The sequence below is a fragment of the Piliocolobus tephrosceles genome, chromosome 4, assembly GCF_002776525.5.
Source record: "Piliocolobus tephrosceles isolate RC106 chromosome 4, ASM277652v3, whole genome shotgun sequence".
In the NCBI taxonomy this organism is placed as follows: Eukaryota; Metazoa; Chordata; class Mammalia; order Primates; family Cercopithecidae; genus Piliocolobus; species Piliocolobus tephrosceles.
In genome coordinates, this window is record NC_045437.1 from 143,280,703 (window position 1) to 143,307,664 (window position 26,962).

The 26,962-nt window shown below is 42.5% G+C and overlaps 1 protein-coding gene across 2 annotated transcripts in view; it reads left to right on the forward strand.

Moving 5' to 3' along the window:
* The window catches only part of DPYSL3 (dihydropyrimidinase like 3), a 121,677-nt gene that overhangs the window by 54,482 nt on the left and 40,233 nt on the right, over positions 1–26,962 (forward strand). Inside the window, exon 1 of one of the 2 annotated variants that reach the window (XM_023227008.2) lies at positions 3,393–3,560. The exons of the other annotated variant lie outside the window; for it this stretch is intronic. Coding sequence (XP_023082776.1) covers positions 3,522–3,560 — 39 coding nt within the window. The 5' untranslated portion in view covers positions 3,393–3,521. Of the gene's footprint in view, positions 1–3,392; positions 3,561–26,962 lie in introns of those variants that run through there. 2 annotated transcript variants of the gene reach the window in all.

Consider the following 26,962-nt stretch of genomic DNA (forward strand, 5'->3'; position numbering starts at 1 on the left):
ATAATGGCACATAGTAAGCACAAGGTAAGTATTGTGTGAATATTTTGAGAATGAATGAATGAATGAGTGATGGTGAAGAAGAGAACCCAGTTAGGATAGCTAATGGTGGCTAAACACAGGAAGAAACTTCGCAGATCATAAGAGGAGACCATAGTGTGGATACATTTAAAAGATAGAACTGGCTGGGTGTGGTAGTTCATACCTGTAATCCCAGCACTTTGGGAGGCTGAGGCTAGCAGATCACCCGAGGTCAGGAGTTCGAGACCAGCATGGCCAACACGGCGAAACCCTGTCTCTACTAAAAGTACAAAAATTAGCCAGGCATGGTTGTGGGCACCTGTAATCCCAGCTACTCAGGAGGTTGAGGCAGGAGAATTGCTTGAACCTGGGAGGCAGAGGTTGCAGTGAGCCGAGATCACCCCATTGCACTCCAGCCCGGGCGACAAGAACAAGACTCTGCCTCAAAAAAAAAAAAAAAAAAAAATAGAATCAATAACATTTGCTGAAAGATTTTCTATGGAGAGTAGAGGCATGACTGAAGGAGAGAAATCAAGGATGGTGCCAAACCTTTGGCCTGAGCAACTGGAATGGAGTACCCATTGATTTAGGTGTGGAAATCTGGGATGTGGCAGGTGTGGTAGCCAAAGTTAAGTTTCTTTGGGACTGTAAATCAAGTCTCTATTTCTATGTCTTCACCTCCCTCTCTCACAGTTTCCTGAGATACCTAAAGCCAAGCACTGCTGTGTATCCAAGGAAAACCATTCAGAGTCATTCTACTGTGGAAAGCATCCATACTGGTTCCATTCTTCTCTGTCTTGGCCAGACACAGAGGCATCGTGTGTTGATGGCTGCCTTTTTATAGCCAAGGAAGGCTTTTTCCTTCAAATTCGTCTTAGAGGCTTTATTTTGGTTCAAGAAAGTGAAAGATAATTGAAGGGGATAAAACAAGGAAAATAGTGTTTGTTGTACATTTCTGATGATGGCAACAGCTTGAATCAATTTGCTGTGTTCTTGTGTCTGGCTGGTCACAGCAGTCAGATCCAGAAGAACACACTGCAATTGCCATTCAACATGGCCTCTTGCATGCAAACCTGACCTCAAAAAAACTTAACCAAGTCTTGTTATTTGAAACACACACACACACACACACACACACACACTCAAGTGATCAAAAATAAGGTATAAATGTATTTAGTAAAGAATGTTCTGGATTATAATGATGGTAACAGAGGAGATAACTCAGATGTAAGAAAGGCAAAGAAACTTGTAAAATTTTTTAAAAAAGGAGCAGTAGTGTTTTTTTTTTTTTTTTTTTAAGGATTGTAAATGTCCCTTACATATTTTTGCTTTTCTTGAGAAAAATGTTCAAGATCCTTTCCAGCAAGTTTGGGACAGTAAAATCTATGGGAAAGATGCAGAGAGAGAGCTCTGCTGGTTTCCATAGTATGTAGTTAATTCTCCTTTTACTCTGTTCTAAATATAATCCTGCTCATTTGCATGCCAATCCCCAGAATGCTTTGTAATTTCACAACTCTTGGCTAGTGGTCTCAGCACTTATGCTTTAAGAACAAAGCAAAATGTTTAGGGCGTGCCTTTGGCCCAGTCTTTTTTTCTCCCCCTTGTGTTTTCCAAGAGTATACGGAGGTGTTCTTTGCTTGGCATTCATCCTCCTTTCCAGAGTATCACAGAAATAAAGCGGAGACTGCTGTGGACTTTTCTTGTGAAGACTGCATTCAGTCCAATTAACCATAAATAACCAGAAGCTTGGATTAACTCACTTGAGAGGGAATGTTTAAGGGGGGTTTTGTGTGTCCTTGGATTATGTGACCAGTCTGGTTCGTTTCGGGTTTATGGAAAGCCCAAGCTGGAGTATTCTGTATCCTCTTTCTGTGGATGCCTTATGTAGTTTCTTTATTGCAAGCACGCCTTCACTTTAATGACAAGATGTCTAGAATTGTCATCAGCGGGCTGCCTTATGGAAACGTGAATTCAAGATCCTCAACACAGCTTTAGTCATGCCTAGTGACATACAGGATTTCTATTTAATAGGACATTAAGATTGACAATTGGGGAGTGGTGGGAAACTTGTCTTAAAAGGGTTTTATAATAATTATTATTTTTTTTTTGCATAGCAAGTCTTGTTTTTGTTCCTTAAATTTTATGTTTGGAATTATTTTTCTTGGAGTTAAGGAGCTCCCTCACCCCCAGCCACCACTCAGACCCCACCCACAGTGGCCTCTCCAAATATGTCTCCCTTTGACCGTTTGATTTTAGTAGGTAGCTAAAGGACAATATATTCCATCGCTGAAGGGCCATGGTTTTGCTTGTAATAACATATAAAAACCCTCGTCTATCAGCCCTGTCTAAAGTAAACTCTGGATTGTGAGCAGTGCACGTGGTTCATTACTGACGGGGAGCAATAGCAGTCTACTCCAAATCCATGGCTGCACACAAGGAACGTGTCTGGGCTTCTGCCTTCCCACTCCACAGGTGTTTTCTACTTTTTACTCACAGAGCAGCATTCATGTTCTTTCTTTGATTCTGAGACTCAGGCAGTGGAGTTTCTTTAACAAGATACTACTTGGATATTTTTTCAATATGGGAAATGGTTGAGTCCACTGCTACCGTGCCCCTTGCAGCCTCTGAGAGCGAGTCACGGCTTTCCATTTTCTAATGTGTGTGTGTGTTCCCGGCCTGGGGACCCTAGCAGGCCCGCCAGGTTGCAGAGTCGGACAAGTCCCCAGCGACTGAAGGGGCTGCGCCGCTGTTTACCACCCGGCGAGCAGCAGAGGCGGCGCCGAGCCCTCCTCTCGAACAAAGGCGCGGTCGCCGCATTCGACCCGCGCGATGGCGGAGGAGAGCGGGTGCCGGGAGAGAAGCCAGGAACCGTCTCCATTCTGAAACCAGGGCAGGGAAGGTGGGAGATCCGACAAGGGGCAGGCTGGCGGCGGCGGTGCCCGGAGCTCGGCCCCGCGGCGGGGAGGGCGTAGCTGATGCTCCCACCCCCGGGCCTCAGCTTTCGCTCCTGAAAAGCCCCTCGCGCCCCCTGGTGGCTGTGGAGCAGCCTGGCTCCACCGCACTCGCAAATCAGGAAAAAAAAAAAAAAAAAGAAGAAGAAAAAGAAAAAGTGGGTGAGGCAGATGCAAAGAGGAAAATCAATAGGGATAAGAGAGAAGAGGGAGGAGTCGCAGATCAGCCATTCTTGTCTTACGGGGTCCCAGCTGGCACAGCAAAAGAAAAAAAAAAAAAAAAACAAAACCCGGGCGTGAACGCGGGTGGAGGAGGGGGTGCGGGGGGGGGGGGGCGGGGGTGAAAGGGGGACCGGGGAGATTTACTATTGTCTCTGGCAGCCGCCGCGGGAGCCCGGGAGGGGGGCGGAGGCGGGCGGAGGCGGCGGCGCGGCCAGCGCACCATTCACTCCACCTGATCTCGGGGCGCTGTGCGCTGAGGAGAGGCGCGGGCGAGCCGGAGCAGCAGCAGAAGGAGGGAGGGAGCCAGCCGCTGCAGCCACCGCAGCCACCATGTCCTACCAAGGCAAGAAGAACATCCCGCGGATCACGGTGAGTCCGGGTGGCCGCCGCTCCCTCCCTCCTCGCTCGCTCCCCTTGCCCGCTGCGCTGCGGGCGGGGTCGGCTCGGATCCCGCCGGCTTCACTGGCCCGGTCCCCGGGGAGGGACGGAGACCCGGGGTCCGGGTGGCAGAGCGCGGCGGTCAGTCCAGCCGGCGCCACACAGACTGAGCGACCCTGGGGTTTGAGGAAAACAAAACAAAGAGGAAACCCAAATAGTGGCGCGGAGAAGTTTGGATTATTTATTCTCCCTTCCCATCGCAGGCAGGAGCGCGGGGCTCGCGGCTCTCCCAGGACCCCTGCTCCGCCTGGGGTGTCGGTTTGTGCCGCCCCAGGTTGAGGTGTGCTTTTTGTCTAAGGATCCTTTCGGCCGGACTGGGTTTGGAGAGATGACACCTTTCCCCAGGGGTACTTCGTAGCCCGACCGCGCCCCTCTCCCAGCTCCAGCCCCACGGCTCTGACCCCTGCGCCGCGAGGGTGGCAGGGTGTCTGGACCACCTGTCCTTGCCGTGTCCCCTTCATGCCCGCGTTCACTCCGACTCATATTTCAATGTATCATTTATGGGACTGGACAGCTAACGTGGCTGCAGTGGGAATGATCAACTTTGTGTGTGTGTGTGTGTGTGTGTGTGCCTTCGATGCACTTTACATTTTTCATTTCTTTTCTCCCTCACATCAAAGAAAGGCCGAGTTGTTAGAGCAGATTTTAGTTTGCTGTCGCGGGCGCACGCTGTGTGCATGCAGTGTTCAACCCATTGTGTGCGAGACCGAGACGCCGCGACCGGCGGGTGTCAAATGCGCTAGGGTGCGCCTAGGGCGGGGTGGAGAGGGGACGTGCCATTATCAGGTACAGAAACCGCGTCTTCACCGGCGTCCAGCAAGTCTGGGATTCCGTGTTGATGCGCTGCAACGATGCCCCCAAATAGTAGGCACATATGGCAGGCTGGGATGGGCATTTACAAAAATAGAATAAATAAAAACTAACGTTTTTTTAGTTTAGCACGGAGCAGTGCGGTTGTGCTTTGTCTATAGTGAATTAGATGTGTGTGTGTGTGTGTGTGTGCGCGCGCGAGTGTGTGTAGTGGGGGAATGGGTGGCTACTCCATCTTTGCAAGCTGAACAAAGGAAGTGATCAGCTGGCCCCTGGAAGGCTCTGCTGCCGCCCTAGGGCAGAGCTTTACCTGCTACAGCAGTTGAGTTGCAGGGTCCGCCAGGTTTTGTTGTGGGCACGAGTCTGTTTGCACTTGTTCCCTTAGGCTTGGAACATCCTGTGCGTTTGCTATTGAGATGCAGAATCTTCCCCTCTGCAGGCAGGAAGAAGCCTCCGTTGCCCCTAGTACATTTTATTGTCAAATGGTTGAATTATTTATTTATTTTTTTGCCGCACCATACCTTTTTCATGCAACTGAGCTTCACTTCACACAAATGCACCCCACCCCTACCAGCTTCCCAGCTGGTGTTAGGGAAGAAAAACTCCCCAGGGAGAAAGTTGAGGCCCGCAGGGATCCCTTTGCCTGGTAGAGGCTTTGGGTTTTAACCGATCCTCCTTTACCACTACCTGATGGCATTCACTTTCCGTTATTGAAGAAATATCATGGATCTTTTACAATGCACAGTATTATCTAGTGCCGACTGTCTTGTCTTTCCAAAGAACTATGGAAGTTATCATCCAAAAAAAGAAAGAAAGAAAGAAAAGAGACAAAAAGAAAAAACTGATTGGGACAAAAGCTCAATTTTTACTTATTTCTCCAACTCAGGAGATGGAACCACAGCTCTCATGCTGTTCTATGCTGGAGGTATGCCACATGTTTCTGCCACTTGCTTTAACATCTAGTGTATATTTGCTAGTTTTCCTGTTAGGGATAGGCAGAGAACCTATTTTTTTTTTTCCTCCTAGACTGCAGTGGTTCTTCTTCTGGACTCAGCCTGTGACATGACATTGAGAGCCACACCCATTCTTCTAGGTATCATTTAAGCCACCTTTAAGGAAAGATAAAGCAATTCAGCCTTGATAACTTGCCTTAGGAGCTCCAGTAAATGTGCTTGTGCCCTAATCCCAGGGTCAGATTTGCAGTGGATTCCCTTTTGTTTCTGTTTGAATGATCATCCCTGGGGTACATCCTTCATTTTCAGTGCGGCTTCCATCCTTTCTCTCTGTGTGTGGGGCGTGGTGCTGCATAGCAGCCTCTGCCTTGAAGCTGGGGCTGTATCTCCAGCAGCTGTAATAGGAGTAGACAGTGGTTGTGAATTTCTTCAAACCAGACTGCCTTGAATTCATTGTTAAAACCAAGGGGATGAAAAGGAAGGGCATGGCAGGAGGCAGATGTTGGTCTTTGGGAATAAGGAATCCATTTGTAAATTTTCTCATGCTTCGTGTTTGCATTTCCATGAACAAGGAATCTATTTTAGAATAAAATATTTATGTATGTTTGTGTGTCTATAGAAGATTATAGTTGTCTATATACTATGAAGGTTGAGGCACCTTTTCTAGATATAGTTATAAATATAACAATGTAGACATACATATTCATGTGCAGAAAATATGATTAAAGATCTAAGTATAACATATACTCCCTACCATCAATTCTAGTACATTTGAGAAATGGTAATGTTATGGAATTTGAATTGAATTTTCTATGCCCTCTCTATTCCTTTCTATGAAGGCAGCCCCACCCAGTAGCTGAGGTGTCGCTGCAATCTGAGGACTGGTGGGGGCAGTCTTTATTGGCCTGGTACCCTTTGCCTTCCTAGGAATTACTTTCTACCAGTGTTTTGGGTCCAGAATAGGGTTGGTTGTTTTTGTTTTGTTTTGTTTTCTCCTCCTTCTACCTATTTTTATTGCCTTCCTGAGATTAAGGCATTCTTACTATCCTTGTTTTATTGGTTTCCTGTGGGAGGGCTGGACATGAGGGGGAGATTTCTGTGTCCCTGTTGGCGTTGGCTGGGAGTAGCTACCTTTCTCCCGAGTAGCTCCCAGGACTTCAGATCTTCATTGTCCCTTCTCAGGTCGGCTATGTGGATTATCTGTTCTACTTCAACACAAGCCTTGCTTCTAATTATCAGAGACTGGCAGTTTTGGGGATTCGACAGATCACAGCAAGGGATCTTGTATCTTCACGGTCTGGCGATGGACCCGGTGTACAGATACATAATGATTAGGCTTGGAACATCCTGTGTGTTTGCTATTGAGATGCAGAATCTTCCCCTCTGCAGGCAGGAAGAAGCCTCCATTGCCCCTAGTACATTTTATTGTCAAATCATTTATTTGACACTTAAATGGATGAATTGATTAAAAATTATTCCTAATAATAGCCCATACATGTGGAATGTTTATTTTGTGTCAGGTATTATGTTTTTTTATGTCTTACCTGCCTTGTTTCGTTGAATCCTTGACTCAATCAATACTGTCTGAGAGGGACTATAGTTACCCCTATTTTATAAGTTAAAAAAATCTTAGAACATAAAAAAATAGTTTGCTCATGGTCAGAGATTTAGTAAGTGTTAGAGGCCGGACTTAAACCTACATACCCAAGTGAAATAAAAATGCATGTCCCTCACCATCACACTCTTTACGGTGTCTCTGCCTCTGCCTCTACCATCACTGTTACTCGGCATTGGTAGAGCAAATGGTTTCCAGACCATCTCCACTGCTGGGAGGCATATTTTTCTTGTCACTGTCAACAAATCCCATAACATGGTCTTTCTTACCTTTTATATTAAGTACATATAAGAACACATTTTTGAAATAGTAGTCACCATCAATTCTACAGGTAGAAACTTTTGATAAGTTACGATTACTGTTTTCCTCTGACATACGTTACAACTTGAAGCTGACCATAGGACTGGGCCAGGCCCTAATACTTAGGCACTTAGGTTCCAGTGTTTTATATGTATTTTCGTATTAGAACCTCCACAGATAATCATTTCCCAGCTAAGGAAGGAAACGAAATATGGTTAGGTGAAGTCAGTTATTTAGAGTTGCCTGGTGAGAATATTGGGGCAAAGCTAGCAATCAAACCTAGGCCTTGTCTGGCTTCAAAGCTGAGGCTGCCGTGGTGTAGCAGCTGCCTCCTGGAGGCATGTGCAGCTGAGATGTTGAAAGTTGTGGAAACAGCTCCAGAATTCCCTCCAGGAGACAAATGACAGAGAACTGGTCTTTTGCAACTACTACTTGGATTTCTGTAAACATTGTCTTGCAGATAATGCATTTCTGTTGCATTGAAAGTTTGGTTGTGTGTGTGATATTTGGGAATTGCTGGAAGACAAATCCCCAGTTAGGAATACAACTTGCAAAGTTCAGTCTAAGGTGTGTAGTCAGAGCTCTGTGATCTCCCTTGAAAGGGGTAATTGTGAGTGTCGTACGTGCCACTGGAATTTATTTTCTTGTTTGGAGAAGTGAAGGGACCTTATGAACTGGAATAACACCCAGATCTCTGCAGCAGTTAAGCTGCGAGCCTAGAACTAGAGGAAGGGACAAATGCAATCCCACCTTTGGATCTACGCATTCCTCTTGCTTCAATGGGTGTCATTTAAGAATGAGAGGAAAATATTAGGAGATGGAGAACTAGAATTGAGGAAACCAAAAGAAGAGGAGTCACGGAAAACCAGCTCTCTCTGTGTAAGGCATCTTGAAGGGGAAATTCCAGGGTAAAAGACAGAAGAAAAATAGCAAACACTTAGGAATGGAAAACATCTTAGATATCTGATCATGGAAGTCTCAGCCCAGGCCCTGCCTAAAGTATTCATTTGTTACTTTAAATTTTGAGCAGGTATGTGCTGATTCTTAGCCAGGTTATTCCTTTTCCTCAAATACTCGGAGAAGGCCTCAGGTATACAAAGAGCCTCGAACATTACTAGCTGTGACCAGGCCAGCTGGGCACTGGGAGGAATTCTGAAGAAATAGATTTCCTGAGAGAATTCAAGTCTATGTGGCAAGACCCTCAGTTTATAAATAAAAAGCCTTTCTGCTTATTGCACTGAACTACTAAGAGGCTCCAACAGTGGCCGTGAAAGTGGTCCGTGAACTCTGGATGTGTTCAGGAGAGCAGACACTGATTTATATTTATAAAATCTCAACTACTTTGGAATGTGGAAATTAATAAAAGAAGATTTGACAATGGTCTGGTTAGAAAGAGACTACTTAGGGAATGATTTTTTTAAAATAAGAGTTTTCCAAAACAAAAATAAACAGTGTTATGTAAAAACTTTTTTTGTTGTTGTTTAGTTACGTTACAGTGTTCCTAAGAATTTTATGCTTGTCATTTCTGACAGTCCAATACAGGCCATTAGACCACCTTTGAACTTTTGATATAGAGACGCTCCCTTAACCTGAATAGAGGGCATTTTCCTAAATTAGTTGAACTCTGTGTCATTTTTTAGTCCTGATCAGCTTCTGGCCTAGAGTGACACAGGTTATGAAGATCCTTTCAGCTGTTTCTTCATAACTCGTGTTTTAGTGGCTTGTCTGCTCTTTTTTCTTCAGTTGGGGGGAAAAAAAAAGCTAAATTTGAAAAGAACAACAACCAAAAGAAAAAAAAACCTTCTGTCCTAATTGGTCCTCTGTTCTTTACCTATTGACATATTTTATAGGGCCATTTGTTTTTGCTTATTACATTTGAAAAACTGCAAAATGTTTACAAAGAATGGGTCTCTGGGGTGTAAATGTTTTCATCCTTTGATGAAATCAGTGCATCTAATCAGAAGGAGACAGGAGATTTGAATATGTCATTACCTCTTGTGATGGATGGTTTTTTTGTTTGTTTGTTGTTTTTTGAGACAGAGGTTTGCTCTTGTTGCTCAGGCTGGAGTGCAGTGGCTCCATCTCGGCTCACAGCAACCGCCGTCTCCCAGGTTCAAGCAATTCTCCTGCCTCAGCCTCCCGAGTAGCTGGGATTGGATCACCATGCCCAGCTAATTTTGTATTTTTAGTAGAGACGGGCTTTCTCCATGTTGGTCAGGCTGATCTCGTCTCCATGTTGGTCAGGCTGGTCTCGAACTCCCGATCTCAGGTGATCCACCCTCCTCGGCCTCCCAAAGTGCTGGGATTACAGGCATGAGCCACCGTGCCCGGCCTGTGATGGATGTTAATAGGAGAGGTGAACTGTTCCCTGGTTTCTCCCTCCTCAAATCAATGCTCAACTTTGCCTTTTCTCCCACTTTCTCTAGGCAAATGAGAAACAAATAAGAAAGGCCTTGGAAAACCCAGAGAAACAGACTCCTGTATTTTCAGACTCCTTTTGCTGTGAAGTCCCTCTTTCATCAACATATGCTTATTTCAATATATGAAACACAGGTATCCTCCCACCCCTCAAAAAAAGCCAAAGCTAGTTTGGAGGAATAGAATGAGCCTCTCAACTTGGCCTCTTCTTTTGGTTCCAGTCCCTACATAAAGCCCAGTATAAAAACTACTTTTCTTGAGGAACTTTCTTCTGTTAATTAGATTGTAGGGAACTTAGTGGTAAGAAATATGGGACTAAGCATGGTGGAGCTATTATTGTTAACTGTCTTAGTGAAAGCTGCATGGATTATCTCATTTAACTCACAGCAACTCTTATAGCTACAGTTATTAACCATCATTTTGCATTCTGGAGGGAGGCTCAGAGAAACTAAGTAATTTGACTGAAGTCACACAGCTGAAAAAGCAAGAGCCTGGGATTGATCCCTGCAGAGGTAAATTAGATTCATAGGCAAGAAAGCAGTAGTTCCATAGGCACAGGTGACTACCTCCTCCCGCCGTTATCTCCAGCTGTCCACACCTGTTAGCTCTAAATGTGGGTCAGTGTTCACAGAGTGGAAGGATTGGAGATGGTCTGGCCAACCCTATCACATCACCATTGGAACAACAAGTGAGTTGTGTGTCCTCGTAACAGTGGTTCATGCATTGCTTCTGCCAGCTGTCTGAGTTAGCTTCTGGCTTTTGCCCAGGAGCATGTATGAGTACAGGGTGGAAAAGCAGATGCTATTTTTCTGCCTTGCTTCAGAGCAGAGCTGGGTCTAAGGCCCTTTCTCACTCTCTATCCCTGTCTTCTTCCCAGACCTAGCCAGGCTGTCTGTTTCCTTTCAGTCACGCGGAGAAACATTTGCAGGACACACCCAGCACTTTAAGCTAGATGGGGAAGCTCCACAGTAGAATGGTCCAGGAACCTATTTGTAACATCTGGAATTCAAGGGCAACATTTCTCATGGCCTAATTACTATTTCTTTTCTCTGGAAGTGCTGGACAATGAGATTTTAAGGGTAAAATGAGATTTTATTTTTTAAGAAAAGAGTTCCTTGGACTAGTAGAGTAAAGGAGCCCTCTTGTTCTTGGATGCAGAATAAGGAAGCGAACCCTGGAGGGAGTATCAGCACACAGTGGTTCAGGCCTGCCTTTGCCTTTAATTTACTTGTCACTTTGGGCAAACCCTTATTATCCTTGTCAGATTCTGTATCAGTAAAATGAGGGCATTGAACCAGATGATCCTTGAGGTCCCTGCCAGTGCAAATGACCCTGTGAGCCAGCCCCTCCTCACTTCGTTCCAAATTCACAGAGAGGAGTTCTAAGCCCTTCCTGTGAGGGAATAGAGAGTAGGGAGAAAGTGGATGAGAGCAGCCATTGTTGGCTGAAACTCAGAGGGACCAGCCAACATCTGTATTGTATATAAGGGGCTTTGGTTGCTTTTTACACTTAAAGTCCCAGCCTTTTTCTCATTCAGGGAGTAGACTTAATTAATAGATTTTGTGCAGAGGAGAGATGGAATAATAATGACTGATAGATCTTCTGCCTGGCAGAGCATTAGTATTAATTCAGATGAGCATTATTACAGTGATACCATGATTCATTTACTGTCACATACAGTCTTTCTTTAGGATAAGGCTACTATTGATAAGGGCATGAAGGCTATAAGCGCCCAAAATCTAGACTGGCCAAACAAACAAGAAAACAAATCAAAAACAACTCGGCGTCTGTATCTGCTCACCAAGCTCTTTTTTCAGCTGCTCTTGCTAATATTTTAAGTATGATGACTGCCATCCAATGGAAATAATCTACCCTCAAAGGCCCAATCATGGCCATGTACATGCCATGAGGATAGGGATGGTTTTTGTTTTGTTACCACTGAATCTCCAGCACTTAATCTTTGGTTGTCACATATTAGGCCCTCTGTATTTGCTTAAGGAGTGGGTGTATTTAACACTTACCTGCAGGAATGATTTCAAGAGAGAAGATCACCTGAAAGTATACCAATTTGTTCTTGTATATAATCTTCCATTTGACAATTTTTTAGAATATTAACTTCTAAATAAGGCCACACTCTAAGGCACAGGATCACTGGGCCAAGACAAACATGACAGCTCTTTAGCAGAACAAGCAAGCCGTTGTAATCCAGGGCCTGACCTGGGCACATGTGGCAGAAAGTCCACCCATCACTTTGACTTCTTTCTTCTCTGGCCTCCAGTCCTCTCTTTCTTCCAGATTCTGCATCTGGGCTCATTCTGAGCTTGTTTCAGGGGCCTACCTGGATACTTGTTGCCTGCAACAAAGACATCATTTCTCTTACTGCAAATGATTTAAAAGAATTAATACAGACCTTTATGTCCTCTTTCATATAGAGGAAAGTGTCACCATGACTCTTTGAACCAGGATACAATATAGATCTTAATTGAGGTCTCTTTCTGCCTTTGCACATAAACTATAAAGTCATTAGAGTTATTAGCAGCAACTAGATAGACCAATCTGCATTTGTAAAGCAAACTTGGTATTTTGGAAGCACTGGTTAAGGAGCAGCTCATAGTTCTTTTTGTTTCCCTATTAGGGCTGGACATTTACATGGAATGGTTTTGTTTCTGTGTGTTCTTTCAAAAGATTTTTGGTCTCTTACCCCACTGCACCTGTCAGCTTTCTCTGAGCTACATTTGGAGCTATTCTTATTACTAATTTTTATTCTAAATGTAATTCTTTAGTTTGAGGGGTGGGGCCAGTTAACACAGATTTTACTAAGCTTATCTCTGGGTACAAATCAGAGAGTTCATGATTTCAATAGGTTTATGTGTAATGGTAATCAATAAAGCCTTTTAAAGGGAGTACAAAATGGGAGAATCAAAGTATATTCATGGAACCAAAAACCTTTGATTAGAAGGTGTTTGAAGAACACTGCATTATAACAGTGTCATATATAATATAATCAGGTATGATAAACTCATTTTGCTATTTTTTATTGCATAAAAGATATTTATTGATCATAAGTTCTGGGAAAAGTTAGTTTAATAATAAGAATAATTCACATTTATTGTACCCTGTGTAAAGTGCTTTTTATTCATCATCTCACTTAATTCTCAAAACAACTTAATTAGGTAGATAGATTTTTAACCAGGTCTTTCTTTCCATTTTATTAATGAGGAAATTTAGAGAGATTAAGTAATTTGCCTAATATCACACAAGGCTTAAATGATGGAACCAAAGTTCAAACTTAAGTTTATATGACTTAGAGCCCTCATTTTTAACCCCACAGTATGGTGCTACCTTAAATTACCCTCCGGAGGGATAATAATTTATCCCTCTCCCACCTCTGGAGTCATAAGACATTGGTTCCAACTGGAGTTCACTTACTTCAAGTCCAGGGGTAGGTCCTTCTCTGCACCTGTTTCCTGTAAGATATGAGTGGTGTAGGTTATGGGGACATGGAGAACAGTTGGTGCCCCTCCTCTGCAAAGCGAATGGACTCCTTAGCACTGCTTGGCATTGGGAAGCCTTCTAGCCTTCCTGTTAAGAGCAGTTTTGTTTCTGGCATGTCCAAAGCTACTCCACACTGTTGTACTTACACAAACAACTTGCCAGGGAGAATCCCACCACTTTCAGCATCTTTGCGTTGAATTAGCAAAACTACCAATTAGGGATTGTTCCTAACGTGAATTTAAATGCCACCTTCTCATTTCATACTCCACACTGCATGCCCCATTCTCTTAAATCTTAGGTTAGATTCTTTTGAGGTTTGACTTACTATGACTCTGTAAAATTCGGACTTTCAGAGTCTCCATGGAGATTACTTTTTTCTTTATCTCTCCTTGAAAAAAAACGGGATACATGTGCAGAATGTGCAGGTTTGTTACATAGGTATACATGTGCCAGAGTGGTTGGCTGCACCTATTGACCCATCCTCTAACTTCCCTCCATGACTCCCCAACCCCCAACAGGCCCTGGTGTGTATTGTTCCCCTTTCTGTGTCCATGTGTTCTCAGTGTTCAACTCTCACTTACAAGTGAGAACATGTGATATTTGGTTTTCTGTTGCTGTGTTAGTTTGCTGAGAATGATGCCTTTGAGCTTCATCCATGTCCCTGCAAAGGACATGATCTCATTCCTTTTTATGGCTGCATGGTATTCCATGGTGTGTATGTACCACATTTTCTTTATCCAGTCTATCATTGGTGGCTGTTTGGGTTGGTTCTATGTCTTTGCTATTGTAAATAGTGCTGCAATAAACATACATGTGCATGTGTCTTTATAGTAGGATGATTTATATTTCTTTGGGTATTTACCCAGTAATGGGATTGTTGGGTCAAGATTTTTTTTTTTTTAAGTCTAATGCCCCATCTTATGGATCATAAAACCAAGACCAAGTGGCACCCACCTAATTTGCATTTTTGCTACTATCTGTTTTACTGTGGGGCACAAGGATTTTAAAATTAACTAAGGCTTTTTTTTATTACAAAATAAGTATGTTCGTTGTAGAAAAATTTACCAAAAGCACAGACAGTAAGGACAATAAAAATAAGCTACAATGAAATTACTCAGAGAGAACCACTGTAAACTTTCAGTATACCCATCTAGATTTTTTCTTTTGACTATATGTGCCATTTATTAAAATGATTCCACATATTTTTTATGCTTTTTATGCCTTACTTTTCATTGCACAATATATTACATCTTTCCATGTTTTAAATATCCTTCCATAACTTAATTTTTAATAGCTATATATTATTACATTCCTTGGAAAATCTAGTTAAATGAATCTCATTTTGTTTGCATTGTTTTGATATTTTCCATGATCTTTGCATTAACAACAAAAATGAAATGACAGATTTATTGTCGGTTGTTTTTTAGTTGAAGCCAAACTAAAAGCTACGCCAGGATGAGAGGTTGAGTAACCTGCCTGAAGTCACTCAGCTCATGAGTATCAGACTACAGATTGAAATCGCAGTGTCTTTACTCTTAGCCTTATATTCTTGTCACCACTCATTCCTTCATTAGTTATGCCATTTTACATGGAAAACTCTGCTTTCTCTCATTTCCTCCAGCTCTTGAATGAGCACATTTGTTTTCTCACTGCCACCTTTGCCTTCCTCCCTGTCTTGCTGAGGCTGTTGACATTTGTAGAGGTACACTGTGTCTTGGGACCTGAAGCTACACAGCTGGAGAGGAAACATGGCCAGTTCTTCCCCACTCCTTACTGGCTCAACCTATAAGCTTGGAAGCTGGTTTTAATTTTACATTTTCTGTGTGTATGTGTGTTTGTTTTTAAAACATTTTTCCGCTTAATTCTTTCAAGGAGACCTTTATTTGAAATCATGCACTTTTTCCCTCAAAGTGAATTGGTGCCTCAAATCTTGATGAGATTACTTTGTTTGGGGATACTGATAAATTGATAGTGGGGTTTTTGGATAAACCATAATTTATCCAATTAAATTGGTTTAAATTATGGCCTTATAGAGAGAAAGGGCCTTCGACAACTTAGAAGGTTTTAAGACAGTTGAATATAATCTTCTGCTTCTAGGGACTTCATCCTGGGTTTATTCCACAAAGAAGGTATGTTTTGTTTGTTTCCTTTTCATTTCACTTACTTCATTGCATGCTCTATCTCAGCACACTTTTTTGCTATGAGAAATCATGGGAAAAACTTAGCTTTGTTTGGCTAGGGGCAGGAAGAGAAAAGGAACCAATTATTCCAAGCTCTTCATTTGAATGATTGAGAAAATGTGGATCAAAAAGGGAAAATAGTTTACCAAGGTCATATAGCAAAACAGGTTTAAAAAATTATGAGGCATAGGACTCATTTTTCCTTGCTCTAGTTTAGTGCTTTTCTCATAACTTTTGTTGAGGAAGGCAGAGAGTGAGGGGGAGAGTGAATTATGTCCCCTACCCAGTAATTGAAGTCTTAACCCTCAGTACCTTAGAACGTGACTGTATTGGAGGCAGGGTCTTCGGAGAGGTAATTAAGTTAAATGAGGTCATTAGGATGGGCCCTAATCCACTCTGACTGGGGAGTTTTATAAGAAGAACAGATTAGGACACAGACACAGACACACACAGAGGGAAGACTATGTGAGGACACAAGGATTAGGGGAGTTTGATCTGCATACTAAGGAGAGAGGACTCAGAAGAAACCAAGCCTGCTGACACCCTGGTCTCAGACTTCTAGCATTCATAACTTTGGGAAAATAGTTTCTGTTGTTAAAACCATCAACCTATAGTACTTTGTTGTGGCAGCCCTAGCAGAGTCATAAAGGGAGAAAGTGAAGAACGAAGAATGAAAAAATTAAAAACTTAAAACTTGAGAAGTTCTCAGAGAGCGGAAAAGGGAGCCTCAAATAAAATTTATAAGAAATTATGGCAGGCCAGAGCCCATGCTAACTGATTTTCAATCATAATTGTGTATATGGCATTTCATTCAATTATATTACCATGCCCATGTCATAATTATTATTAACCCACTTTACAAATGAGGAAATTGAAGCTCAGAAAGTTAATTTGTCTCAAGTTCCATCATTATTAACTAACTGGCAGAACTAACTCCAAATTCACCTTCTTGTCAGCCTTGAAAACCCTCACTTACTGTACTGTTCTATCTCCTGTTAAGAAGGTTAATGTAAGCTGCTTACTTATCAAGTTATTTAATGTTAGGAGAAATAAAAAAAAAATGTACTCCAAAGTCTCAGTGACCTGGAATCCACTTAATTGATTAGACAAGAAATATTTGGCCCTTGATTTTAGGATAAAAACAGAGATTGGGGAAATTTAAAAAGATAGTGTAATTAGATTTCAGTACAGTCTTCCCCGTGGCTTACACTTTGACATGTCTAAATGAACAGCTACATATAATGAAGAATTAAAGTTCATAGTGATGTGCCATGGGCCGTGAAGAAATCTGATGCATCAGACAGAAGCAACAACTGTCACTAGGTTGCATTTGCTAAAGAAGGAAACCAGATCCATAAATCTATAACAGGAGCAGACTTGGAAGCTATCTATGTTGGAGTTTTACAAAGACATATTTTCAGTGATTAGATAGATAAATAGGCAATCAATCCAAAAAAATAATCAAAATAACCTGAGCTGCTGGTAAATCCAGATGTTATGATACGGGAACTATGAAGTGCTTTAAATATTGAATGTAGATGGCGCTGTTGAAGCTGCCTCCTCCCTGTTTTAAACTTGTGAAGTCTATCAATCCTGAAATATATAGGTTAAATTTACTTGGATATTTAGAAAGAAGACATAGTCAAGGTAAGAGGTAGACAGGCATTGTTTTCAACAGATACTGGGATCAAGTCCCAGCTAACTGTATATTAGCTGTGCATATTTGTTGGTTCTTCCTTTAGAGTAGAATATTAAGCCAACCACTTCTCACCATTTTTCATCACTGTCATCGCCCTCATTCAAGCCTCTGTCATCTTACTCCAAGAACTCTCTAACTTTTCTCTGTGGTTCCACTTTGCCTACCCCGAAATTCATTCTCTATTCATGATAACCAGGTGGTCCTTTAAAAATGTAAGTCAAACCAAGTCACTCCCCAGGTCAAATATCTCCCATTACACTTCAACTAAAACCCAGACCATGACTCTTGAGGTCCCATGTGGGGTGGCAATGCCTACTTCTCTGGTCTCCAGTCCTGCCACCGACTGTCAGTGACTCAGCATCAGCCATCCTCCCATCATGACACATTCAAGTCCAGCTCAACGCTTCTGTACTTGCTGCTTTTTTTTTCTCCCTGAGACTCAGATTATTCACGTCTGTTCAGGAGACAGCTCCTTAGACATGCCTTCTTTGAAAATGTTACCAAATATCCCGGACTCTCTTCCTAGCCTTCACCATCCCCTTATCCTTTTTCTAAATTTCACTTATCACTGTTGAAATTATTCTACTTATTTAGTAACTTACTTATTTTTTGCACTTTCAGCCCCTGCAGTGCCTTATTTTATTTTGTTCACTATTGTATCACTAGTACTGTGAACAGGAGGCGTTTACATATATTAGATGAAGGAGTGAATGAATTAATTTAGACAAATGTTTCTCTGCCTGGGTTAAGTGGTTTGGAGAGAACAGGTGTCAAGGAAACAGGGTTATCAAAAGGCTGTTAGTCTATCTGCTCCATGATCCTAGGGACTCTGTGTCATATGTCACTGTATCACTAAAACCTAGCTCAGTCTACCCCTGAATGAATGGAATGATAAATGAAAGATGAAGACTTGGGGCAACAGGGGAAGAGTGATAACACATAGGTGAAAACTGGCTGTGTCTGAGATGACTGGCAAAGATGATAACTTGTTTGCTATTTTTTGGACAAAATTTAATACATGTTACAACATACATCTTGCTTTGATAGACATAAAACACGTAACTGTATACTTCAGTCTGAAACATTTCTGAGCAGAGACACATCATAAAAGAGTAGACTATTCCAAAAGAAGATTGTTTGCCTGTTGTTAGACTCATAGAATGTTAAAGAGTGATCATTGGGAAGAGAAGTGGGCAACTTTATGCCTTTGCAGGTAAGGGATGAAGTCTTGGAGGTTTTAAGCACAGAGAATGTATTCCCATAATGTTAACATGGTCTTTGCCAATAGTAAGCAGTCTCGAATACATTCCAGGAGGTGCCTATTATGAGTAAAGCCTTAGATCTTTATTGAAGGCGAGGAAACCTTTTGTTCTAGGATTAACTACCCAGTTGTCTCTGATTTTTGAGTTCTGATAATTTTTAAGTGGTGTCTCATTTGTATTTAGTTCAAGTGTTTGTTTCATTCAAGGTCTGCCTGACTCTTGAAGGCCTTGTTCTCAGAGCATCTGCAGTTTTATCTATCAGAACAACTTGAAGAAGTTGAGGGCCAAAGAATAAAAAATAGCCTCTACTTTAATAACCACCTCTCTATCCAATGAAAGCAGAACTGCGGTGTATAGGTTTTTAGACAGACAGATGGCAGCCTATAACCAGGAAAATCAGTCATGACCATTGTCTGCTTTGTCAAGAAGGAACCAGAAAAAAAGGGCGAACTCTTCCCTTTCTTTCCTTACCTATATTCTTTTATAGGAAGTGTGTTTGGGTTGTTGTAGAGAGGTAGTTAAGATATATGGTATGAATCAAACCAAACTGAAAAGAAATGAAAAGTCAAGTTACTTTTCAGGGATAAAGGAGAGGGGAGGTAGGCACCAGGTAGAAGGCTTTGACCTGAGAAGATTTAGGGAGATTCTAGCTTCTAAAGGAACTCACATTTATTGAGTACCTACTACGCACCAAAATCTGGGCTTAATGCTCACAGCATTCCTTTGAAAAAGATATTATTTTTCTCGTTTTACAGTCAGGACTCCAAAGCCCTTCCCTTTCCCACCATTCCTTCAGGCTAACTGGCACTGATTGATCGCTTGGGTTCTTGGGCTGCTTTAATGATGAGGACTCTCTTTGCACTCCTGTGTGACAGAACTAATCTTTGAGGTCTGGACTGCAAGGCAGAGCAAACTGGAAGACATCTGTGGTCTCTGAGACAATTTCTTCCTTCCACACTCTCCACGGGGCCCTTTTCATGGCCTCCTGGTGTGACTGGAGCACCGCAGCAAAGTGTTCTGTTAGTCTTGCCCACCACGGACAGTTTTAGGAAGTTGCATAAGCCAGTGGTTGTGTGCTTATGACCACAATTCCCAAGAAGCTCCCACCAGCTTTCAAAGTACAATGTCAGACTTGAAGAAGAATCCCTGTGGCCTCCACAAATAGATGGGGAGCTATTGCCTGTCATTTGAAGGTGCTTCTCACACATTCCAAGGCCTGAGCCCGCATTCCTCCTCTGGGAATTGCATTTTGGCAGGCTTTCAGATTTAGTGAAAAGGTTTCTTGTTTCTGAGAAGCAATAGGGTGGGAATTCACTCCACATCTCTGTCATTGTAAAGGCCCTGTCAAAGCCAGCTGTCAGTCAGAAAAGATGAAAGGAGAGAGCTGCTTCTTAAGAGGGAACTGGGTACCATTAACAGCACAGCCGCTTGGAAAGGCAAAAGGGATCACAGAACTTTGACCAGAATCCGTGGCTCCCGACTCCCGTTCTAGGGATCTTTCCACCCTTCTTTTCTGCCTTTCAGTTGGCACAGCCACTTTCAGTGTGGCATTAACTCAAGCCCATCCACTAACACGTGACCATTCTCTTAAATCCCAGGCCACCATTTCAGTGACCTGCTACATGGCTCTATGGTTGACCGGTACCTCAAAATTATTCTTAGTCTTACACTTCAGTTTTGTTAGTCCTTCTTCTGTTTCCTGTGTCTATTAATGGGCCCTCCCTAGACATGCTACTTTGAAATTCAGTCTGGTTTGGCACGTCTGCATCTGCGTCACTTTCCCTTCCTCTTCAGTTACTTAGTTGATTGACACTTTCTTCTGCAGTGTGCCATTGCATTTTCTAATCCATATTCTTCCTGTCACACTGGACCACAGCAATTACCACATTCTTTTACCTTTTTATAATTTTCTTTATTAAGTTCCTTTTAAAAGTTATAAAGTACATTACACATACGCAACTAGAGAAATAATGTAAATAAATAGAGGAGAGAGAAGAAAAAGTTTAAAAGGACCCCTACAACCTCTCTCTGCATCCTTTCTTTCTACAATATCCAATGTTAATAATATGATGTGCATCCTTCCAGAACTTTCTTCCAGATCAGCTCACACAAAAATACAATAAACATATTTACATACAGCATTTTTTGTTTGCTTTGACAAGAACTGGATCATATTTTGCGTATTGCTCTACAACTTACCTATTTTAGATATTTCTTCAGTTCATGATGTAGATTTAGAGATGGCCGTAATAATCGTAATCCGTATTTGTGGTGATATCATAGTTTATTAAATCATATCCCATTGTTGGCTATTCAGGGCCTGGTTTGGGTATTTCCTGCTTGCATCCCCAGATACCCTCTCCACCTTTGTCTACCCTGCTCCATACTCCATGTGTGGTGTACATTAGGTGGTTTCTTTGCCCTTAGGCTTCTGATTTAGCTCTTAGGGCACCAATAACAGATTAGAGGAAGAGTGAATACTGAAGTCAGGGTATTTTCCCCTGATTCCTTCCTGTCACTAGGTCATTGTGGGGCAGCTGCATGTCTCTGCTGAAGGTTACAGCTCCTGCCAGGCAGCCCCCTCCATACAGCTACAGTCTCCACTTCCAATAACTACTCCCTCCCCTTTCCCTCTTCTGGCCCTGGAAATGGCTCCCTGCTGCTGGTAGGCCCTGAATGCTGCATATCCATTTATTTGCCCTAAACACTGCCCACACTTTGTTAAGTAATTTCTTTGTTAAACTCTCCTTAATAACTTCTTAATAATTTTATCTGTTTCCTGCTGGCACCCTGAGTGCTAAAGGTATTTTCTTATTTTGTTGTTGTTTTTTTTTTTCCTTTTCCCCCTGCCACTTGCTGTTTCTAAGTTTTTCCTTCCTTTATCTCCAGCATGGGCCTCTGTCATCTTGATTTTTTGACCCTAAGATTGACTATTTTACTTATTTTTTTGAAGATCCTTCTAGGGCTCCTACATAGTAAAGGTGAAACTTCCTAGTTGGCAGCCTTTTGCATCCCTTATTCCAGTATCTTAAGCATTAGAGGAAGGAGGGTGCCTAACTTCACAATTTCTTATGGAAATGCATTTCTTGCATCAGTACCATTGGTTCTCCCAGTGATTGTGTGATGTTGGACCATGAGCTAACCTCTCTAAGCTTCCACGTTTTCATCAGTGCAGTGGGGATGATAGCTGCATATAATTCATAGCACTTGAAGATTAATTAATTGAACAAGTTGTACTTAAAGCTTCTACCTGTTTTCAGCAAATAAGAAGTTTTCAGTAAATGGGAGTTATGGATTATTGTAACACACTGTGATCATAATTGCCATTGGCCATACCCACGTGTACAAATCAGCTATTTACCCTAGATTCACTCAGGCAAGGCCTCTGTGGATCCTTTAATCTCTGCCAGACAAAAGATTTTTCTGCCTGCCTCTCCCCCACTGTCTCTTCCTTCCCTGCACCTTTCTTAATTAATAGACTTTGTTTTTTAGAGAAATTTTAGAGGCCGGGCGTGGTGGCTCAAGCCTGTAATCCCAGCACTTTGGGAGGCCGAGACGGGCGGATCACGAGGTCAGGAGATCGAGACCATCCTGGCTAACACGGTGAAACCCCGTCTCTACTAAAAATACAAAAACTAGCTGGGCGAGGTGGCGGGCGCCTGTAGTCTCAGCTACTCGGGAGGCTGAGGCAGGAGAATGGTGTAAACCCGGGAGGCGGAGCTTGCAGTGAGCTGAGATCCGGCCACTGCACTCCAGTCCGGGCGACAGGGCAAGACTCCGCCTCAAAAAAAAAAAAAAAAAAAAGAGAAATTTTAGGTTTACAGAAAAATTGTGTACAAAGTACAGAGAACGTCCATAGACTCTTTCTCACTCCCTCATCACCCCCAAGTTTCCTCTCTTATTAACACCTTACATTGGTGTGGTATGCTTGTTACAATAGATGAACCAGTATTGATACATTGAAGAAAGTCCAGTTTACATGAGAACTCGCTCATTGTTGAGTAGTTCTATGGGTCTTAACAAATGCAAAATGTCATGTGTCCATCATTATAGTATCATCTAGGACAGTTTCACTGCCCTGAGCCACTTCAGTGCTCCACTTACTCACCAGTTCATCCCTTCCCTGTTGCCCTACCCCCCACCCCAACTGGTAACCACTGATCATTTTACTGTCTTTCTGTAGTTTTACCCTGTCTTTTTAGGTCACATTACTGTTTGCGATTCTGGCTTACTTTTCTTACTGTTTTATCTTTACTTCTCTCTTCACCTTCTCTATTCAACTTCATGGCTAGTTTACACAAGCAAATGTTTCAGGAATGAATTATTAAACTCGTTTACCCTTAGAATAAAGACTTAGGTTGAATTTTAGGCACTTTGTCCTGATGGAATAGGCATTTGACTTTTGCACAGGCCCAGGGGTTCACGGGACAAGAGACCCTGTTTGACTGAAGCTGGATGTCACTTCTGTAGTCTGCATATGTAAGAGAGCTTCCGCCCATGGCACATGTATTTGAGGCCTAAAAAGGAACAATGCAAAGCAAAACAAACAAGTAATAAAACACAAAACTATCATATAAATCCAGACCGAAGAGGGGCATGAAATTAGCTCTCTAGAGCACTGACTTGGCTTTAATCCATACTGGACTTTATACTCTGATCCTGAGCAACAGATTTCTCAAGCAGTTTATATAAAATGGTAATAGCTGCCTTATATTTGTACTGCAATTTGGATTTGATTTTAACAGTACATCGATATTATAACAGCAGTAAAATAAAAGTTGTAGCACGGTAGTAGGAACAGTAGTAATATTTCTAATGCCTACCACTTAGGAGTCTTTTTTTTTTTTTTTTTTGAGATGGAATTTTGCTCTGTCACCAGGCTGGAGTGCAGTGGTGCAATCTCGGTTCACTGCAACCTCTGACTCCCTGGTTCAAGCGATTCTCCTGCTTCAGACTCCTGAGTAGCTGGGATTACAGGGACACCACCACACCCAGTTAATTTCTGTATTTTTAGAGGAGACAGAGTTTCACCATGTTGACCAGGATGATATCGATCTCCTGACCTCGTGATCTGCCTGCCTCGGCCACCCAAAGTGCTGGGATCACAGGTGTGAGTCACTACGCCCGGCCGGAAGTCTTTTTTGAGTACCCAACCCTGCATCATGTCTTTAACCCTCACAGTAGCCCTGTGAGGTAGGCATTATTATCTATACTTTACAGATATATAAATGGGCCTTTTTAGAAAGATTTACCTTCACTCAGCTGAAGAAGCTGAGGCACAAAGAAGGATCAAGTTAGTTGCCTAAAATCACAGAATAACTTAATGGCAGAGATGCTAATGCAGCCCTGGCTTCTGGACTCCCTCAGTTGCTACCTACAGTTTTGGGTGGCTTCAAAGACTGCTCTTAGTGCTGGTTTTCTTCCCAGGCAGGAACCTTTCTATTTTTTCCAACCAAAAGCCCAGTTAAAGATTTGCCACATGTCTTCACTTACCCAGATCTGGTATCTTATTTTCTGATAAGGCATCTTTTTTCCTACACCTGACCTTACTCCACCCTACCTCTTTCCCCATCCCCCCAAGCTTTGGACCCAGAGCATGGTCCCCAGTAATCTCATCCTTCTGCTGTACTGCCTGATGTGGGTGGTCCCCGTCACTCTACTTTGGGTCTTGCTTTTGCTTCTGAGAGGCCCATGTGGACACATATGGGCCTGTACTTCAGTAGCAGAGATGGTTCCAGCTGTTTCATGAGATCGTTTTGGGGGGTTCTAGAAGAAGGCATTAAATAACATGGAATCACATAATGACACATTTTGTCCCCTTTCTAGTTCTTTTTCAAATCTTCTGAGTAGATCAAGGAAAAAGTCTCTGTTTACTACTAGTTTCTCATTAACATCTTCCTGATCCGTGATATTCTTCCTTTTTAACAAAATAACAGATCCAAGATCATCCTTTAGAACCCTCTCGAAGGCAGCAGAATGTAGACAAAATTTAGTGATGTTTTTATTGTATTCATTCCTAGGTTCACTGTTTATTTTTGGCAAGTAATACTAGCTTAGAATTTATGAGACTAAGATAGTGTTTTCTTTTAAAATACATTTATATAAGGATAATATTAAGCAAATAACAGCACAGTTTATAGCGGGCTGTGTCAGATATCACGCAGGTAGTGCACAGATGACTGAGGTCTGAGCTACACAGACCCGGCTGACCTTTCTCGTTGAGAATGGAAATGCTCTAGGGCTCCTCGTGTCCAATGCTGTCCCTCCCCTCCCCATTCTCTTGCTCCTGGCTTGTTATCTATTTGCACTTATCTGTGTCTGGAACGCTGTTGAAGATTAAGAGACCATTATCGGGGGGCTAGGATTAGGGTGCCCCCCACAGTCCATTCCCCCATCCGCTCTGACCCAGGGCAGGCCACATCACTTGTCAGGCCCTTTGATAATGACATCTTTAAAATGGTTAACGTGAAGTTCTGGGGAGGGAAGAATGCACATAGCTGGCTTTGATTCTCCAGTTCAGACAACAGAGCAGCCTCTCTGCCCAGGTTAATGCTGCCCTGGGCTACTGCTGACTCCACATTGCTGTTTTTCCTACCTTGTATCTGTCCCTCTAGGGCTAAACCAAAGATAATAAAGAAAATGAAGACAGTGCTTTCGATGTGTTATGTATTCTGCTTTGTGGGTTGCATTTTGAAGGGAGTGCCCCAAGTTGACCTACTGGAAGTACACCTCAGTGGTCATTAAGTACATTTAGATGATGAGGAAAAGAAGGAGTGTTTGAGACTCTCATCTGTAGCAGTTCAGAGGTTTGGAATAGCCAACCCTGGTAAACTATGCCCAGTTTCAATAGACTCAGAGCCAAGAAACTGCATGGCTCCTCAAGATGTCCATCTTCTCCCAGGCCTTTCTCTTTGTCTCAATGGCATGCCTGTCATCGAGGGTCCTAGAAACACACCCATATACTGGAGGGAGCGTGGGTGGGAGGCAGCTCTAAGACCTTACTGCCCACTCTACAGTCCTGCTGGAAGAGAGTAGATTGTTATCTCCTCACAAGGGCTTATTCCAGAGGAAAAATGACCTGGAGGGGCCATGGGAACTTGCCCTGTGGGGTTGGGTTTAAAAGGGGAAGTCTTGGCTGACCTTGGCTGCTGGTGGCAGGAGCTGAGAACAGTTGCCGAGGCTTGGCTGGGGACTGGCGTCTCTGGAATTCCCTTTATGGCAAGGTCTGTTATATTTTTATTAACAAAGTGTTAGTTCAGTCCTTCTTGAGTATTTGTGAGAGAGGAGTTTTACAATGACTGGTTATAATTGTAAGAAATAATGATGATGGTAGCTCATATGTATTGAGCATTTATAGTGTGCCAAGCAGAGTTCAACCCTTTATATATAGTATACTCCATAATCCTTGTCTGCACCCTCAGAAAAAGGTATCATTGTCCCCATTGTTCACCGATGAGGTAACTGAAGCCCACCCAGAGAGGTGAAGTCATTTATCCAAACACGGGTAGGGTTGGTGCTAGAAGTCAAGCTCATGTCTGCATGCCTCATCCAAGGCAACCTGTTTAATAGCAGAGCAAGGATAAGAACTCGAGTCTCCTGAGAGCCTATTTGGTACCCTTTCCTAAATATCACCTTAAGTCAACAGGACTATCTTAGAATGTCTGATTTTTTCTCTCTTCTTGAAGTGATGCTGCTTTGGGGAAGAAAAACAAGATTTCATCCATGCACTCTATCCGTCCTGATGTTTTCTTAAGAGTGAAAGTGTTTTAGGAAATCAAATCTAATTGCCCAAATGGGAATTTATTTTACATAACCAACTGCACCTTCATCTGGATTTTAAAAGGATCTTGAATCCACACTGAGAAGGCCAGAGTCTGCATTTTGTTAATGCAGGTAACAAAATATTTGATTTTGGGAGTCTCATTCTTCATTTTAAATCCTCTTTATAGGATTATAGTTTTTACTCTGAGCTGCTGTAATGTCTGCAGAGTGTGGAACAGATGTGTCTTAAGCGCTGTTCTCAGGCTGATTTTATTGACTGGGAAGAAGTCCATGGAGGGCTTTGGTTTCTCCAGGAGGCGTGTTCTCATTACCTCAGATAGACAAAGGTAGTAATTTATGTTCTCTAAGTTGAAGACTAGGGCAGGAAAACGAAAATGGAGCCCAACATCTCTAGTAGGCTTTTACCTGAAGATTCTGTCTTTTCATTGCCTATTTTACTTTGCATCTGTCATTCTTAATAACATTCCTTATAGCATTTATTATATCTTCCATTTCTCTCTCCCCACCCTTTCCTCTCTTTCTTCTCTTCTTCCCCCTCCTTTCCTTCCTTTCTTTTTTCTTTTTCCTTTTTTTTTTTTTTTTTTTTGTTTGAGACTGAGTCTCTGTCATCCAGGCTGGAGGGCAATGTTGCAGTCTCGGCTCACTGCAATCTCTGCCTCCTAGGTTCAAGTGATTCTCCTGCCTCAGCCTCCCAAGTAGCTGGGATTACAGACGCCTGCCATGATGCCTGGCTAATTTTTTTTTTTTTTTTTCATTTTTAGTAGAGACAGGGTTTCACCATGTTGACCAGGCTGCTCTCGAACTCCTGACCTCAGGTGA